Raw genomic sequence first — 19183 nt, forward strand, 5'->3', positions numbered from 1 at the left:
CAAAAAAGCTAAGTACCCCATTGGGGACCTTTTCTTGCCTCAGCCGATGTCAGAAATTACTGAAAAAGTTAATAATTGTCTGTCTTGTGGTAAACAAATACCTCATAAGGATTTCCACTCTTTCTGTCCTCCTTGCCTTGGCCCAGACCACGACGTCTCTGCCTGTGTCGCCTGTGCTCGCTTCAACAAACACACTCTCAGGCGCTGGGCGGAGTTCGCTGAAGTCTTTTTCGGCGAAAAATTTGCGTATACAATGCCGTCGGAGCTTCCGACATCACAAACGCCCAAGAAACGAAAAGACCGGGACCGACATCCTCGGCCCGTGTCTACCACCGACTCCACGCCAAAACCTACCGCGAGTGCTCTGGTTCCCGCTGAGACGGTTTTTCCACCGCTCCGAACCGAAGACACCGCAATACCGACGACTCCGATACCAGATACCATTCCGACGCCAGTTATAGATTTTCCTCCGGATACTGAAACCGAGGAAATGCCAGAGACCATTGCTGTAGATAAGGTCACTCCTGCACGTGGAGCTGCCAGGCCTCCTATGGCCATGTCTATTAAGGTCTACACTCGGGCTAAGGCAGCCAGCAAGACTAAGCACCTTACAGCAAAAACCTTGCCTCAAGCTACTCCTGAGAAACAAATCATGTCTATGGCCGCAGACTTAATTTCCATGATTAGAGGTTCACAGGCCCATCCTGAGAGAGCATCCCAGCCTCCTCCAGATAAGAGGCCCCGGGCTGATCCCTCTGAACCTATCCCTACAGGTGAAGACTCTGAGGACTCTATCCACTCCGAGGGACAGGAAGACCTCTTTCAGACCTATGAGGACTCGGATGCAGAGGATTCCATCCCTTCGGCCTCCCCTCCTGAGGATATTTCTTTTGGGGAAGTTCTGCATACCATGAGGGAACATTTCAAGTGGCAAGGCCAGGAATATTCTGATTCCAGAAAGCGCCTCCGAACCTTCCTTAAAAAGCCCCAGCACAGGCCCCTAGCTATTCCTCCTGTGCTTGATGTTTTGGATGATCTATATTCTGACTCCAATGTTACCCCTGATTCCCTTCCTCCTGCACCGCCCAAACCAGACAGATATTACAGGGTCCCAGACACACATTCCCATTTGTTCAGGGCCCATACTGTGGATTTAGAAACTATTTCTCAGGGACCTAAAGGTGTTTCAGCTTCCACTTCTAAAAATCCCTTGCCTTCCAACAGGGAAGCTAGGTCATTAGAGAGATAGAGGAAAAAGGTGTACACCTCCACCACTTTATCTATGAGAGCTTTGAATTGCCTTTTTCATATGTTACAATATCAGGATTACCTGTTAGATGATTTACAGAAAACTTTGGCCTCTCCTGACCCTTTAGACAGGAAGTCTTTTCAGGAAGCTGTACATAACTCACAGCAAGTCAGCAATCACTTTCGGCAGTGTGGATATGATGCATTGGAAGCTTCATGTAGGGCAGCTATGACAGGGGCAGTCATTCGTAGACATGCATGGTTAAAAGAACAACCTTTACCAGATCAGGTTAAGGCAAAACTTCTGGATGCACCCTTGGAAAAGAACAAGCTTTTTGGTGCTAATGCTAAAGATGTGTTAAAGTCCATCGAGGAAAAAGCAAAATCAGTTCAGACGGTCAAAGATTTCCTCCAGGTTCAGCCCCCCCAGATTCAGCAGGAATTGGCCTTCAAAGAACTGGTCCTTTCCTAACCCTGAAAAATTTCAAGGGGGTAAAAACAGGCATGGCCGAGGAAGAGGACAATACAGAGGTTCTTACAGGGGACGACAATGGCAGCCAGCAAACCAAAGAAGTGACACAGGGGTCTCCCCCACCCCTCAGACACAATCTCAGTGACTTTCCTCTACAACCGCCAACCAAGGAGCAAACAGAGGCACCCTTGGGCGGAAAATTATCTCTGTTTTCAGAAAATTGGCACAGATTGACAAAAGACAAATGGATTTTGGACATTATAGACCAAGGTTACAGGTTCCATTTTCACACCTTACCCAGAAAAAAGGGCATGCCAAACCTACCACAAAACCAGAGGGCAGAGGCTATCAAGCAAATTTCTCTTAAACGCAATAGAAAGAGTACCACAAGAACAAGGCCAGGGGTTCTACTCAAGACTGTTCCTTGTGCCAAGAAAAGAAACACAATGGAGACCAATACTGGATTTGTCCGCATTAAACACTTTTCTCATAGTACCAAAGTTCAAAATGCTGACTCTACAGCAACTCCTTCCCATGCTGGGCAAGGGGTCTTGGCTGATTACTCTGGACCTCAAGGGGGCATACCTGCATGTCCCTATCAGACACAGCTGCAGAAGATACCTCAGATTTCTTGCAGGGCCAGAGCATTATCAATTCTCAGCATTACCATTTGGCTTATCTACTGCGCCCAGAGTATTCACAAAATGCCTGGCTGTAATTGCTCATTGCAGGCTCCAGGGGATTCAAATTTACCCGTACCTGGACGACTGCCTTATACAAGCGGACGACAAACTGATGTTGACAAAAAAACTGAACTATGTCATACAATTACTTCAGGCTCTGGGATACACAGTCAACTTTCAAAAGTCAAGACTTCAACCATCCCAGCAAATAACCTTCTTAGGAGCCAATCTGGACACAGCCTCTCAAATGGCTTACCTGACAGAAGAAAAGCAAGAGAAGTTAACTCATTATTTCAAGGGTTTGGCAAAACTCACCCAGATGGCTGCAAGGAGATTCCTACAGGCCCTGGGTTACATGGCATCCTGCATTCTCCTGGTTCCATTAGCAAGACTACACATGAGAAAACTTCAGTGGTACTTAAAAAGTCTATGGTCTCAGCACAATAACAACTTGGAGGCAACCATACCGCTCATTCCATGCCTACAAAAGGAATTCCTATGGTGGGCCTCGGTAAGCCAGGCAAACACAGGTATGTCATTCAAAAAACCTCAGATAACACAGACCATGACCACAGACGCCTCAGACATTGGATGGGGGGCGCATATGGAAGGCAGATGCATACAAGGACAATGGTCTCCAAAGGAAACACATCTGCATATCAACCAAAAAGAAATGCTGGCAGTAATGCATGCCATCGAGGCCTTTCGACAACAACTTCAACAAGGCCATTTACTGATACGGGCATACAACACCACTGTGATGTGGTACATAAACAAGCAAGGGGGCACCCATTCCTACCCCCTTTGCAGACTGACAATGAATCTTTGGGAAAAATCACTGAGCCTGAACATACACTTACAATCCCAGTTTGTTCCAGGCAAAGACAATGTGCTGGCAGACAGCCTAAGCAGGAATTTCATAGATCCCCACGAGTGGAGCTTACACCCAAGGATCTTCACGCAACTCACCTCGATATGGGGCAGGCCAGAAGTAGACCTATTTGCCTCTCACCTCAACCATCATCTGCAAAAATTCTGTTCAAGGACATACCATCCACAAGCTTGGAAAATAGATGCTCTTTCATTCAACTGGAACTTCCTAAAAATATATGCATTCCCACCTCTGCCACTGATGACCACAGTGCTACTGAAGATCAAAGCAGAGAAACCCAAAGGGATCCTTATAGCTCCAGACTGGCCAAGACAACACTGGTTCCCGCTACTACTATGTCACAACAAGAAGTGGGTCCTTCCCCAATGGCCCCTACTTTTGACTCAGCACAACTTCAAAACAGTGCATCCAAACCTTCAGACACTGCAGCTAACAGCCTGGGAGATTCCATGAATAAACCTCACTCTTTCTCTCCAAGGAAGTCCAGCGGATACTAACAGAAGCTCGAAGACCATCCACCAGAAAGGTTTATTTGGCAAAATTGAGGCGATTCAGCATTTGGAGCACCAGCAAGGGTCATGATGCATCACTATTGGACATCCCACTCATCCTGGAATATTTGGCAGATATGCTTCAGAATGGACTCTCATATTCTTCCATAAAGATACATGCTTCAGCTATCTCAGCTAGATATAACACTGATCCACCTGTGTTTTCACATCCTTTGCTAAGGCAGTTCCTTAGGGGAATCAAGAACATTAAGCCACCAAGAAGGGCTCCAGTGCCAGCTTGGGACCTCAACTTTGTTCTAGAGAAACTAACTCTACCTCCTTTTGAACCAGCAGCTTCAGTGGACTTACAATTCCTCTCATGGAAGACAGCTTTCCTGTTGGCAATTACCTCAGCAAGAAGGGTTTCGGAACTACAGGCCCTAATGGCAATACCACCATTCATAATCTTTCACCGAGACAGAGTCTCCTTAAGAACCAACCCTACTTTTATGCCAAAGGTGGTATCTAGGGTATCTTTAAATCAAGCTATTCATCTACCTGCTTTCTTCCCCAATCCTGAAAACAAAGGGGAAAGACTATTACACACCTTGGACATTCACAGACAACTTCGCTACTACCTGGATATAACAAAGACCAGTAGGAAGTCTGATCAACTTTTTGTAGCTTACGCCTCTGGAGTACAAGGAAAAGCAATTTCAAAACAGACTATTTCAAAGTGGATTGGACATTGCATCAGATTTTGTTATTCCTTCCATGGGAAGACTGAACAATGTCAGACCACACTCCACCAGAGCTACAGCCACCTCTACAGCATTTTTAAGAGGGGTGCCTACAAAGGACATTCTAGAAGCTGCTACATGGAGCTCCGTGCATACATTCTCCAAACACTACAATCTCCCTCTATACTCCAGATCCAGAGCAGGCTTTGCTTCGGCAGTCCTGCAGGGTTTGATTGCCACACCATCCCTTTCCTAGAGCATTCCTCCTCCCCTAGCTGAGCTATGGTATTCTACCCACATGTTATGACTGTAGTTGCATTCTTGAAGGACATAGTACAGTTTTGTACCTACCATAAATGTAGATGTCCGATAGATATGCAACTGCAGTCGGATTTTTTCCCCCCTCCATACCCCTCTATGCCTTGGGTCCACTCCTATCCCTGTTCCTCTTAGCTGGGGATATCTGTTATGGTGCATCTGTTTATTGCTTATTTATTTGTTTGGAATCCTGTTTTTCTCCTTCCAAATTGATTACAGCCTTCCTTGGAGGGCACCTGGCATCTGGGGCAAGAAACACTGAAGAAAATGGCGTCGGCTGATGCTTATGTACTCCAGCCGCACTGACGGAGAGAAATGCAACATCAGCCGACGTCGGACCCAGACTTTGGAATCCGGCCGACCGAGGGCTGCCTGAGGCAGGACAACCCACATGTTATGACTGCAGTTGCATATCTATCGGACATCTACATTTATGGTAGGTACAAAACTGTACTTTCCGAAAGTCTCGGGCGTTTTCCCAGGACGCTGAGGACTCTCCTTACCCCCAAGGCAGAGGGTGTTATGACAGATGCTGCCCTAGAGGCAGAGGGGGTCCAAGGAATTTTGGATCCCGAGAACCGTTCTTGGACAGACCCATGCAGCAGCCCTGAAGAGCTGCCTAGCTGCTAATCTCTGGAGACAGTCTGGAGGTGCCTATCACTACACCCAGTGGCATGGGAGTCTTTAACAACAGACTGTTGTGCGTTGCAAATCATATCCAGAGATTATTCCATCCTGTTCACCAAACCACTATTACCACTGAAGCACCTCCCAGATGTCTCCCCCTCGCAAAGGGAGGAAGCAGCACTAGAGATAGAAAAGCTAAGAAAACGAGTCATCCAACCTGTCCCCCTAGACCAATCAGGATCAGGCATTTATTCCAGGATGTTCATCGTGTTACACTGCTGCAGTCATTACACTTGGGCTATCCTGCCGTCAGGTGGTCCCGCAGTCGGCCAGAGTTCCAAAGTCTTGGTCTGGTGTCTTGCTGTCGCTTCTTCCCTGACGTCAGTGCGCCAAGGGTATATAAGATGCATCTGATGCCATTTTTTTCAGTTTTTCTTGTCGCGCGGTGCCCGAAGCAGAAGCAGTTCACAAGTGCCGGTCGGCTGACTCCTGAGATTTTTGACGGCGAATTTCAGATCTGAAGTCTTCAATAAAGCTAAGTACCCCGTTGGGGAAACTTTTTTTCTTGCCTCAGACCGATGTCAGAAAAAGTTAATAATTGTATTTCTTGTGGGAAGCAAATACCTTGTAAGGACTTCCACTCTTACTGTATTCCATGCCTAGGCCCTGATCACGACGTCACTACTTGTTGGTTTTATGCTAGATTTAACCAACACACTGTAAAGATGTTTTGATTTTGCTTTGCACTACTTTGGCTGAAGGTTCAATTATATTATGCCGTCGGATCAACAGACTACCGCAGTATCGAAAAAACACAAGGATAAAGACAGGCATCAGAGGCCCAAAACAGATGATGAAACCTCTTCTAGGCCAGTCGCCGGTTCTCAGTGAGGTGCTTTCGCAGCCCCTGACGCCTGCTACCTCAGAGCCACAGGCCACCTCTGACTCCCACGTGGAGACAACTAGGCCTCTGGAAACTCAAGGTATTGGGCCTACGGAAACTAATCCCTCCGATGGGTCCGGAGCCGCTGAGCAGGCATCTGTTCTGAGGGTGTTTTCAGACCTGTACAACTTACCATTAAAACAACAGCCAAGACAAAAGTACCATTAATGACAAAGAAACAAGTACAGAATTCACCTGGACAGTCCTCCATGCCTAAAAAAACAGATGCTTAAAATGGCCGAAGACCTCATTACTCTAATCAGGGGTTCCCATCCCCCTCCTGAGAAAAGGCCTAGGCAGGATACAGACTGATTCCTCTGAGCAGGTTTCCATTTCCTCTGATTAGTCTTCAGACCAGGGATACTCTCTACCCCCCTATGAGGACTCTGATGCTGAAGAATCTATCCCTTCAGCCTCTCTTCCTGAGGATTACTCTTTTGGGGAAACTTTACATTCCATGAGGGAGTATTTCCATTGGGAAAGTCAGGATTACTCAGAATCCAAGAAAAGGCTCAGGGATTTCCTTTTATTGCCTCAGCACAGGCCCTTGGCTAATCTGCCTGTGCTTGATATTGTGGATGATGTGTTCTCTGAATCCAGCTTATCTCCTGATTCTTTGCCCCTGCACCAGCCAAGTCAGATAAATATTTGAGTCCCAGACTCTCACAAGTTTCTTTATAAAAACCCTTCGGCGGCGGATCCAGAAACTATTTCCCAGGGTCCAAAAGGGGTTAAGGCTTCCATTGCAAAAAATCCAGTGCCCTCTGACAGATTCCAGAGCTTTGGATAGATGGGGGAAGAAAGTATACACTTCTGCAACTTTAGCAGTGAGAGCTTTAAATTGCCAGGTTCACATGCTTAAGTACAAACAATATTTAATGGCTCAGTTAAAACAGAAAATGCTTGCAAGCTCAGAAGCTCCTGATTGTAAAGAAATGCAGGATTTGTTGCATGCAGTTGAACAGGTGGGAAAACATACTCTACAATGTGGTTTTGATTCTTTATATGCCTCATGTAGAACTGCAGTTACAGGTTCTGTGATTTGAAGATATGCTTGGTTAAAAGAACAAGAGTTTACCTGATCATGTTAAGGCAAAATTATTGGATGCTCCTTTACAGCATGATACCTTGTTTGATGTTAAGGCAGAAGAGGTGTTAAAGAAAATGGAGGATAAAGCTAAATCTATGCAAACAGTCAAGGATTTCTTACAGGTACAGCCACCTCGATTTAGCAGAAATTGGCCAACAAAGAATTGGTCCTTTCCAGTGTCAGACAGGCCACAGAGAAGCAGACGCCCAAGAGGCAGATTTCAACCCCAAGGCTCAAACAGACAACAACAGTGGGGCACTTCAACCCCAAAAGGAGGTGAGGACAAGTCTCAACCTTACAGGAAACGGTGACAATGGCTTTCCCCTATGTACGCCAAGCACTTCCCTTTTGGAAGCCCCCTTAGGGGGAAAACTAGCACTTTTTTCTCAAAACTGGCAAACAATCACCCAAGACAAATGGGTTCTGAATATTGTGTCTCAAGGTTACAGGTTCCACTTTCATACTTTACCAAGGCTAAAAGGAATGCCAGACCTGCCACAAAATCAATGGGCAGAGGCACAAAAACAAATTTCAGCCCTCATGAACATGAGAGCTATTCAAAAAGTACCACAACAGGAACAAGGACAAGGATTTTACTCAAGACTCTTCCTGGTCCCCAGAAAGGACAAGGCCTGGAGGCCCATACTAGACCTTTCAATTCTAAATACTTACCTGGATATTCTGAAATTCAAAATGTTGACATTACAGCAGCTTCTACCCATGCTGGGAAAGAAGGCTTGGCTTGTTACTCTGGACCTCAAAGAGGCATACCTGCATGTCCCTATCAGACAAAATTGCAGAAGATACCTCAGATTCAAAGCTGTTACAATGCACTACTAATTCTCTGCACTGCCCTTTGGCTTATCTACTGTGCCCAGGGTCTTCACAAAGTGCCTGGCACCAGTAATTGCATTTTGCAGACAAAAAGGAATTCAAATATATCCATACCTGGACGACTGCCTCATTCAAGCAGAGACAAAGGACATTCTTCTACAGCATCTGGCGTTTGTAAAAATGTTAATTTCTCTAGGGTACACAGTAAATGAAAAGTCAAAACTAGTGCCCACACAACAGATTATATTCCTGGGTGCCAGCTTAAATACAACGGCCCAGATGGCTTACCTCATGCCAGACAAACAAGTTCAACTAACTCGTTATTTTCAACTACTGGCAAAAAAGTCCCATCTCCCTGCAAGAAAAATTCTGCAGGCCCTGGGATTCATGGCATCCTGCATACTACTAATACCATATGCCAGACTGCATATGAGGAAATTACAATGGTACCTAAAAAGTGTTTGGACTCAACACTCTCACAGTTTAGAAACAGTAATACCAATGATTCCCCTGCCTACAACAGGAGTTTCGATGGTGGGCACAGACATGTCACCTAGACAAGGGTCAGCCTTTTATCCTACCCACAGCCAGGCAGACTCTAACAGATGCTTCGGATTGCGCCTGGGGAGCACACATGGCAGGAAAATGCATTCAGGGCAAGTGGACCACAGACCAGATGCATCTTCACATCAATCAAAAAGAGATGTTGGCTGTTCAAAATGCCCTAACAGCTTTCAAGGACCTTCTGCTTCCAGGACGATTATTATTAAAGACAGACAACACCACAGTAATGTGGTACATAAGCAAGGGGGCACTCATTCTTATCCCCTATGCAGGCAAGCCATGACCTTGTGGAACACAGCTCTAACGTATCAAGTTCACCTGCAAGCACAATTCCTGCCAGGAAAGAAAAATACTGTGGCAGACTATCTAAGCAGAAATGTCATGGACCCTCACGAATGGAAATTGAATCCACAAATCTTCAGCATGGTAATGCAAAAATGGGGATGCCCAGACATTGAACTCTTTGCCTCCCCACTGAATTGCCAACAACAAAAATTCTGCACAAGGACTTATCACAAGCAAGCATGGAAAGTGGATGCTCTATTGATCAGCTGGAAAAACCTAAGTTTATGCCTTCCCGCCACTGCCTCTCCTTTCAAAGGTACTCCTAAAAGCCAGACAAGAAAAAACACAGATGATCCTGATTGCTCCAGACTGGCCACGCTAGCGCTGGTACCCTGTCTTAAGGAACTTTAGCTCAAGGCCCACCATGGATTATGCCTCAAATTCTGCACCTTCTGACTCAACAAAACAATCAGATTCTGCACGGTCAGCTCAAAACCCTAAACCTGGCTGCATGGCAGATTCATTAGTCAAACAGGCAACACCTCTCTCTAAAGCTGTCATGAATGTCATTTTGGAGGCCAGGAGGCCTAGCACCAGGAAAGCTTACTCAGAAAAATGGAAGAGATTCTGCACCTGGAACCAGGCTCAAAACCTTGACCCTCTTGTTCCAAACATTCCTCAGATTTTACAATACTTAACTGAGATGCTGGACAGAGGCCTATCCTTCTCATCAATTAAGATCCACGCCTCTGCCATTTCAGCACATTACAACATGGATCCTCCTTTATTCTCTCATCCCTTGCTAAAACAGTACCTCAGAGGGGCTAAAAACATAAGACCGCCCCGGAGATCACCAACACCAACTTGGGACCTCAATTTTTTTTTGGAAAAACTAACCCTGCCACCTTTTGAGCCAGCCAATACAGCCGATCTAAAATTTTTATCATGGAAAACCGCTCTGCTCCTAGCAGTAACTTCAGCATAAAGAGTCTCAGAGCTACAGGCATTAATGGCAGTGGAACTTTTTATAATTTTTCATCAGGACAGGGTTTCTTTTAGGACAAACTCTACCTTTATGCCAAAGGTGGTATCTTAACCAAACCATCCATTTGCCAACTTTTTATCCAAACCCCCAGAAAAGGGGAGAAACGTCTGCATTCTTTGGACATACACAGACAGCTACGCTTCTACTTGGACAAAACAAAAGCTTTCAGGAAAACTGAGCAACTGTTTGTAGCATATGCTGCAGGATCACAGTGCAAGGCTATCTCAAAGCAGACTATATCCAAATGGATGGGGCACTGTATACGTTACTGCTACACACAGCATGGAAAATCGCCCCCAAATAACATTAGGCCGCATTCCACCAGGGCAACAGCCACTTCAACAGCCTTTCTCGGAGGAGTACCTACCAAGGAAATTTTGGAGGCTGCAACTTGGGGTTCAGTGCACACCTTTACCAAGCATTACCACCTGCTTCTGTACTCTAAATCCTGAGCAGGATTTGCCACTGCAGTTCTGCAGGGCCTCATAGCCAATCCTAACCCTCTGTAGACCAGCCACCCAACCTTAGCTTTGGGATTCTACCCAAGTGTAATGACTGCAGCAGTGTAACACGATGAACATAGTACAGTTTTGTACCTACCATAGGTTCATAAGTTGGTACTAGGCTATCAGCCCTAGGGCCTATACAAGCCTAGCCATAACAATTCCCTGGCTATTTCTTCCCACATTATTTACTTTCCTGGACCCCTGTCTAGCAGGGTAACTGACGTGATCCCTGGGGTGAATTTCCTTTCTCCCATCCAGTCGTCCAGGTTCCTCTTGAAGAGGTCCAAAGAGGCACTCTGCTTGACATGTATGGGCAATCTATTCCAGAGTCTGGGGAGTCTCTGGGTCAGGAACCTATCCCTCCAGCATGTTTTGTTTATTGTGATGACAAGGTTTAGATCCCTGGAGCGTGTAGCTCTGAGGGATTGGGATTTCTATAAGTGTAGCATGTCCAACAGCTCTGGGTTTGACATGGCCTTGTATGTTAAGCAGAGATTGCCTCTGAGTAGACGATGTGCGACAGAGTATAGCTGGAGTTTTTTAAGGCGGTCAGCGTAGGGCATCTGCTTTAGGCCTGTGATTCTTTTAGTGAGGTATTTCTGAGGCCTTTCCAGTTGTTGCAGATGTCTTGAGAGGTACATACCAAATGGGGCGTTGTATTCTATAATGGGTCTAATGAGGGATGAGTACAGTGGGAAAATGACCTCCTTTTTTCTGGATGAAAAGCCCTTCGTGATGAGGTGTGCCACATAGAAGGATTTCCTGACTGTTGTGGCGATGTGGTTATCGAAGGTGAGACCACTGTCCAGCTGTGTCCCTAAGTCTCTTATCACACTTTGTGTTTAGTGTACTGCCACCTATATGGTAATTCATGGATACATGTTTTTTACCAAAGGGGATAACAATACATTTCTTGGCATTGAGCTTGAGCCCATGGCTCTGGCATAAAGCATCTGTTTCTGTAAGGCCCTTTTGTAGAGTATCCACATCATTTGGGGATTCAATAATGGCTCCCAGTTTGCAGTCATCTGCAAACTTTGTTAGCCAGAGTCCCTTAGTGTTGACCTGTACTTCAGAGAAGTAGATGCCAAACAAGAGCGGCCCTAGGACTGAACCCTGAGGTACTCCACTTGTCACTTGTCTGGAGCTGAATTTGGAGTCCGCTACTTTTACAGTGTGGGTTCTATCAGTAAGCCATTTAGCAACCCATTGGGTGACATAGGGATTAATGCAGATGTTAAATGTAGATGTTAGAGTGTTCACACTGCTGCAGTCCAGGTTACCCTCCCACCATCCCCTCTGAACTAGCTGGGCTTGTACCTTTCTATCCTATACAACCTTTGTGGTGTATTTGCTTGTAAATGAAGGTATTGTTATTTTTATATGTAATTTTTTTATTAGCAGTATGTATTGCCTACCTACTTGGGGGCACCTGACATCTGGGGCAAGAAAAACTGAAGAAAATGGTATCTGATGCATCTTGTATACCCCTGGCGCACTGACGTCAGGGAAGAAGCGACAGCAACGACACCGGACCAAGACTTTGGAACTCTGGCTGACTGCGAGTCTGCTTGACGGCAGGATAACCCAAGTGTAATGACTGCAGCAGTGTGGACACTCCAACATCTACATTTATCGTAGGTACAAAACTGTACTTTCTTCTTGGTGCCAAAGAAAATGGGGGACCTAAGGCCAATTGTGGGTCTATGCACCTTCAACCGGTCAGTAGCCAAGGTGAAATTCCAGGTGGTCACTCTTCAGTCCATCCTACCCTACCTGCAGGCAGACTATTGGATGTGCTTGATAGACCTTTGGACGTGTACTACCATATCAGGATGGACAGGCACACTCAGAGGTGCATCCTCTTCTGTCTAGGAACCGTTCATTATCAGTTTAGAGCCCTTCCCTTTGGTCTCTCCACAGCCCCCCGGGTATTCACCAAGGTGATGCCAGTAGTAGTGGCTCACCTCAGGCTTCAGAACATTTAGGTATTTCCTTACCTGGACAATTGCCTCCTTGCTGTCCCCACAAGGCATCAACTTTGCCAGGCCAGGAATTATTTTTTATCTTTAGCCCTGGATCAGCTGGTAAACTCCCCTACCAGAGGTGAAAACATATTGGACCTGGTCATCACCAAAATGGGCAACAGGTGTTCCATACCGGAGGTCAATCCATCACTGGTTAGATCAGACCATAAACTAATCACTCTGGATGTCCACACCCCACCACCACCCCCAACTAAGGAAACCACAGTAAAAAAACTTTTCTAAAGCAAACTTCACCTTAATTAAGAGAGAGGCGGTAAATTTCACAGCTCCCATGCTAAAGGATAATGCTGTCCTAGATGCAGAAACCTTTACAAATGCACTCTATGAGCACCTACAAGGATGCATGGATCGTGATATCCCTAGCAAAACCAAGACTCACTCCTCTAAGAGAAGGAAACCAGTCTGGTGGACCCTTGCCTAAACAGGTTATACAATAGGAGGAGGAAACTAGTTCAGAAAAAAAAAGCAAATCCCAAGAAGGAAAGATATCCCTGATCAGTATCAATAAGAAACTAAGGTACCTCTTAAATCATCCAAGGCTAACTTCGAAAGAAAAATAGCCAAGGATTCAAAAGATAACCACAAAGCCTTCTTTAGCTATGTTAAGAATGTTAAGTGGCAACTCACAGATATGCACTGCACTAGTGCAAAATAACACAAATTATACTGAACCTACTGATATTGCCAACATCCAGGCAGATATTCAGTGCAAACTTCACCCCCAAAAGGGCCCACAACAGTACTGGTAAAGTGTAGTGTCCCAGAAATCAGACACACAGGTGAAAACAGCCCTTTCAAAAGACAAAAACACAGCGTCAGTGGGGTGAGATGGTGTCCCTGGCTGCGTCTTGCACGAACTACAGAACGAACCAACCCCCCACCTAAACAATGCTGTTCAACCTCAGCCTCTCCACAGGCAATGTGCCCATAGAATGGTGCACAGCAACAGTTATTCCACTCCACAAAGGAGGGTTCTACAGTTGACCCTGGTAATTATCGCCCCATAAGCCTGACTAGCCTGGTCTGCAAGGCTATGGAGCGCATCATCATGGAACTTATTAACAAATTCATTGGGAACCTCCAAACACTTGACCCGACCCAGTTCGGCTTTAAGGGCAGATTATACCTACTAAACCTGGTTGACTTCTTCGACAGTCACCAAGGCCATAGACAAGGGAAAGGTGGTTCACACAGCCTATCTTGACCTCGCCAAGGCTTTTGACACAATTCCCCACTCGGATATTACAGTAAAACTCACCAGCCTGAATATAAACCCCTATGTCATGCGAACAGTTGCCAACTGGCTTAGAGACAGAACTGGCACGGTAAGAATAGCGGGCTCCAGGTCCGAGACTAAACCAGTCAAGTGGTGTCTCGCAAGGCTCGGTCCTGGGACCCCTACTATTCGGCATGCACTTCTCAGAAGTACAGGCAAACACAGGAGGACTATGGCTAACCAGGTTCGCTGATGATTGCAAACTGGGAGCCATGATTGACTCTCCGGCTGACACAGACATCCTTCAAAAGGGCCTTACTGAGACGGACACCTGGTGTCAGTCATGGCCTCAAGCTAACTGCTAAAAAATGCATAGTAATCCCGTTTGGGGGAAAAAAAACACCCACAAATTACCACATAGGTGGCAGCCCCCTTAATATAGAACAGGGAAATAAGAGATATGGGGACCCAGGTAGATAGTAATCTCTCCTTTGACAATCATATTGCCAAAGTAGTTAAGAAATCCTGTGTGGCCCATCTAATTACTAAAGGGTTCACATCTAGAAATAGAGAGGTTGTAGTGCCCCTCTACTCGTCACTCATCAGACCCGTCATAGAGGACAATGCCCCATTTGGGATGTACCTCACAAGACACTTCCAACAGCTTGGAAGACCACAAAAGTACCTCACCAAGAGGATTACTGGCCTCAAACATATGTCCTATGCAACCCGACTGAAAAATCTCTGGCTGTACTCAGTGGCATATCGCTTACTCAGAGGTGATCTCTACCTGACTTACAAAGCCATGTCCATCTCGGAATTGATGGACATACTCCACCTAAAGAAATCCAAGTCACTGCGAGCCATGCACTCTAGTGAGTTAAACCTCGCCACAACAATAAATAGAACATGCTGGAGGGCTAGATTCCTGTCACAGAGACTCCCCATGCTTTGGAACAAAATTCCAAACTGCATTAGGCAGAGCCCCTCACTAATGCTCTTCAAGAGAAACCTTGAGTGGATGGATAACAGAAAATACACCCCTAGGATCACTTCATTGGCTCTGCTTGACAGAGGATCAGTTAATCAATGGGGTGGTGAAAGCTGACACACTCTGGCTAGACTTTTAAATGCCCTCGGGCAGATAGCCTAGCACTTAACTTACCTGTACCTTGTCAGTGTGATACTGGCTATATGAGTGGAAAATGTTTTCATTAGGGGTACTGTAGGCCATGCTTTGGCTCAGGTTTGTGCAATGCCAGTTGTGCTAAGGTCTTGTTGGGTTGGGTATATGCTAAGTTTAGGGCAGCAAATGAGATCTAAAGGGGGGAAGGAAATGGGGGCATTATGGTAAGTGGAGGAGTTGAGAGCTCGGATCAGATGCTGGTGATGCAGCTGTATCGGATCAGTAACCCACATGTTGAAGACAAATGAAATGCAACTACTCAGAGGAACGTTATGGTGAGTACATAACTTATTTTTAGCTTGCCATCTTTTCTTTGAAAATTACTGTGTAAAAATGAAAGTGTGATTATTTTTTTATTTATTTATTTTTTTTTTTCACCAGTAGATGTTTTCATTGCTTTTATTTAATTTGGCACACTTTTTTTAAACTAATAGGTTTATAAACTTGATGACCCTAGCTGTCCTCGACCAGAGTGTTACAGATCTTGTGGAAGTAGCACACCAGATGAGTTCCCAACAGACATTCCAGGTACAAAGGGGAACTTCAAACTTGTCAGGTGGGTTTACAGTTTTGTTTAGGATTTACATTCCTACAGCTGTCAACGTTGATATTTCTTTTAGCAAGTCTGTTTTTTTTTTTCTGACTTTAAAAAGTACTCCCCCTGTAGTGCTGTGTTTAAATGCCTGCAGAATTGAACAGGCATCAAATGTGTGTTTTTGCATTTTGAGTTGAGTCTGTGCGTGTGGTCAAGGGATCTCCCACAGTTTGTAGTGAAATCATTGCTCTAAACTCCCCAGAATTTTGCATCATTTAGTCTGTTCTTGAAATTTGTTTTCTGGCAGGTCCATTGAGGATTAAAATATTTAAAGAATGACAGAAATTTGAGTTTCCGATTTCAAAATCTCCGGAAAGTGCATGGGAATGCAAAGCTTGTTAGAAGTTTTCTCAGTTTATAATGGTAATATTTTAAAATCTTTCCCTGATGTTTCACCCCACTCCCACCCAATTATTTTTGGTTTTATCCAGGTTTCTTGCTCTGCAAGATTGTGTGGTACGAGTGAAGGAGATTTTGTCAGCTTTTTGCAAAGTCATTTTAGTCAACTAATGTCAGTGTAATCTCTCTTAATTTTGTTTCAATTCTTACTAGAGTTTGTAATAAGTTTAATTTGGCCTAAAATATCGTGACAACTTCAATAATAGGATTTTTGAGCCGTATTAGTGTAATGTGCAGTTAATTTTTAATGCTGAAGCAGTAGTATCTTGTGGCAGAGTTCTTTCTGTTTGCCTTTTAACATTTCTTCCCCCTGTATAGTATGCCTAAAACATTCAGGTTTTAGTCATCCATCATGGAAGTAAGTTCTCATCATGCCATTATTACACTCCTAGGCTGCCTTATGCTTATGTAAAGATTTCTTAAGTATGCCATAGGGCATGTGTTGCATAATTTGGGATGTTGCTTGATGCTTCCACGTGAGGCCAGAGTTGACATCATTTATCTGGCATTTACATATGCCATTCTGGACGCACAGACAGACGCGCGCACAGACAGACGCAATCTTTTTATGTCATTGGATTAATGATTTATTGGGTTTTTCACTTGATTATTTTCACTTTAACTTGCTTGAACAACTTTGCTTAATACATTGTTCATTTGTTTTTGTGCATGCCATACCTATCAGTTGTCCAGAATTTCACAGTGTCCAGATTTTTCCCTTTATTTTGGTGTGCCCATCATAACTTTTTAAGTCATTGAGAATTGCAGCCACTAGACAGGTATTTTTGTATCCATCTGAAAATACATGCTAATGTGAAACCTATTCTAGCAACATTTTAAGTTCATAACAGTTCTGTCCTTATTTTTGGACCTTTGTGCACCCCCCCAACTATATTTTGCTTTGTCTCAGTTACTTGTTCTAAGAGGTTGATGGGTATGCTACATGCCACGAGCAGTATGTTTGGGCATGAACTGTTCATTTTTATGCACTCTTGATAACAGCTTCATTAAGAAAAATTAAGTAATTTATCTAATGATCCCTCTTTCGTCATATTCCAGTGGCTTAAGAGTAAACTTAAGCAATAAAAAGGTGTGTGGGGTACAGGAGGTGTTTGCCTCTAGTAGAAAATGCTTGATTATCATTAAAGTTTGCTGGCTGGAATTGCATGAAAACAGTTGAGCTGCAAGTTGATGGGTTTTGTTTAGATGTTTTATATAACTGATCTGTTACATTTTGGGGAGTTTCAAGCTGCTGAGCTTCAATTAGATGCTATAGACTTAAAATTTCTCCAGCATTTTATGTTTATTCCTCTGCATTAGAAATTTGTTTAGCTTGTGCTTCTGTGATTTATGGATTCCTACATCCTGCCCAATGAAGTCATACTGAGGTATGTCTACCTAATTTTCTGTACTGTAGTATAGCAATGTCCCTTTTCTCCTTGTAATTGTATGAGATTTAAGTAGTGGCCTCTGTATTAAAATACAAGACAAAGACTTATCAAAATAGTCTGCTACCGTAGAGATTTTTCCTTTTGGGTCTTCATTCCTTTAGCACTTTTTTCCTTTTTTAGTGGTGGTGGTAGTGGCTTGCTTTATTTTTCTGCTTCAGATTGAAGTACAGGGATAAATGCAGTTATGTATCTACTCTTCCCTTTGCCTTTGATTTTAAAATGTTTGCTACAGTAACATTAATATTTCTGTAAAATCAGTGTAGGCTTCTGACTACTATGTGCTATTGTTATCCTTCCAAACTGCTAATTTTCATTTTAATAAAATGACCACTGTAGTGCCTTGTAAAGACTAGCATTCAAAAAGGAACAAACCAGTGCTGGTCATAATTCGCCAACACACTATGATGCTTAAAATAAGTGCTGAGATGCAGCAGATGTGGTTAATAGCTATAACTTGCTGAAGTTGTTATTTCTAGATGCTTTCATAGTTTGTTTGCAGCTGGTTAGCTAGTGAGGCAGTAATTGGTGCAGGTAACCAGGAAGTAATATCCTGGCTGGATATAGCACAAGGCAACTGAATTCAGCTGCCTAGGGCCTGGTGCTGGCAGGGGACCCCATAAATCCTATAAGAAAAATCATCTTACCAATGCCTTCCAGCCCAATTACTGGAGTCCACTCTTGCTGGCTGCAGATTATGTCCTCTTCTAGGCTGTTCTGTTTTGCTTCATTTTCATTGGGTCAAATGTACTGTACTTGAGCTAATGAGAGACTTTTGAATCTCAAGAGTAGTGGAAAATCATGGTCTTTTTTAACCTAATGAGATTTGTATTCTTGCAGATCATTTAAAAGTTCAGAATATTAGTGCTGCACTAATACATGATCAAAAATGTGTAATATGAATCTGTAGTAATGTTTTCCCATGAAATCCAATGTACATAGTAAAATAAACTACAGCAGCTACATTCCCTTAACTGGTTGTCTCTGAATGAGTAAAACAAAATGTCCCCCCCCCCCAACAACTTTAAGGAAAGTATAAAGAAACTCTCCTTGCTGTTGTGCAGCCCAGCCTAGATGTTCATCGTGTTTCACTGTTGCAGTCATTACACTTGGGTTAGCCTGCTGGCAGGCTACCCGCAGTCGGCCTGAATTCCAAAGTCTAGGTCCGGCGTCGGTTGCTGTCGCCTCTTCCCTGACGTCCGTGCGCCAGGGGTATAAAAGATGCAGCCGATGCCATTTTCTTCGGTCTTTCTTGCCGTGCAGTGCCCGAAGCAAAAGCAGTTCGCAAGTGCCGGTTGGCCGACTCTTGAGATTTTCAAAAACTAATTTCAGATCCAAAGTCTTCATTAAAGCTAAATACCCCATTGGGGGAACTTTTTTCTTGCTCCAGTCCGATGTCAGAAAAAGTTAACAATTGTATTTCTTGTGGGAAGCAAATACCTCATAAGGATTTTCATTCTTACTGCATTCCTTGCCTAGGCCCTGATCACAGCGTTGCTAGCTGTCGGTTTTGTGCTAGATTTAACCAACGCACTATTAAGCATCGGTACGAT

General features: G+C 44.3%; 1 protein-coding gene across 1 annotated transcript in view; it reads left to right on the forward strand.

Moving 5' to 3' along the window:
* EIF2S3 (eukaryotic translation initiation factor 2 subunit gamma) overlaps positions 1–19183 on the forward strand; it is a 1527509-nt gene that overhangs the window by 286616 nt on the left and 1221710 nt on the right. Inside the window, exon 4 of the mRNA XM_044071831.1 lies at positions 15623–15744. Within this exon, the coding sequence (XP_043927766.1) occupies positions 15623–15744 (122 nt within the window). The remainder of the gene's footprint in view (positions 1–15622; positions 15745–19183) is intronic.

The sequence above is a fragment of the Protopterus annectens genome, chromosome 5.part0 (genome assembly GCF_019279795.1).
Source record: "Protopterus annectens isolate FY-2018-M chromosome 5.part0, PAN1.0, whole genome shotgun sequence".
NCBI classification, from domain to species: domain Eukaryota; kingdom Metazoa; phylum Chordata; order Ceratodontiformes; family Protopteridae; genus Protopterus; species Protopterus annectens.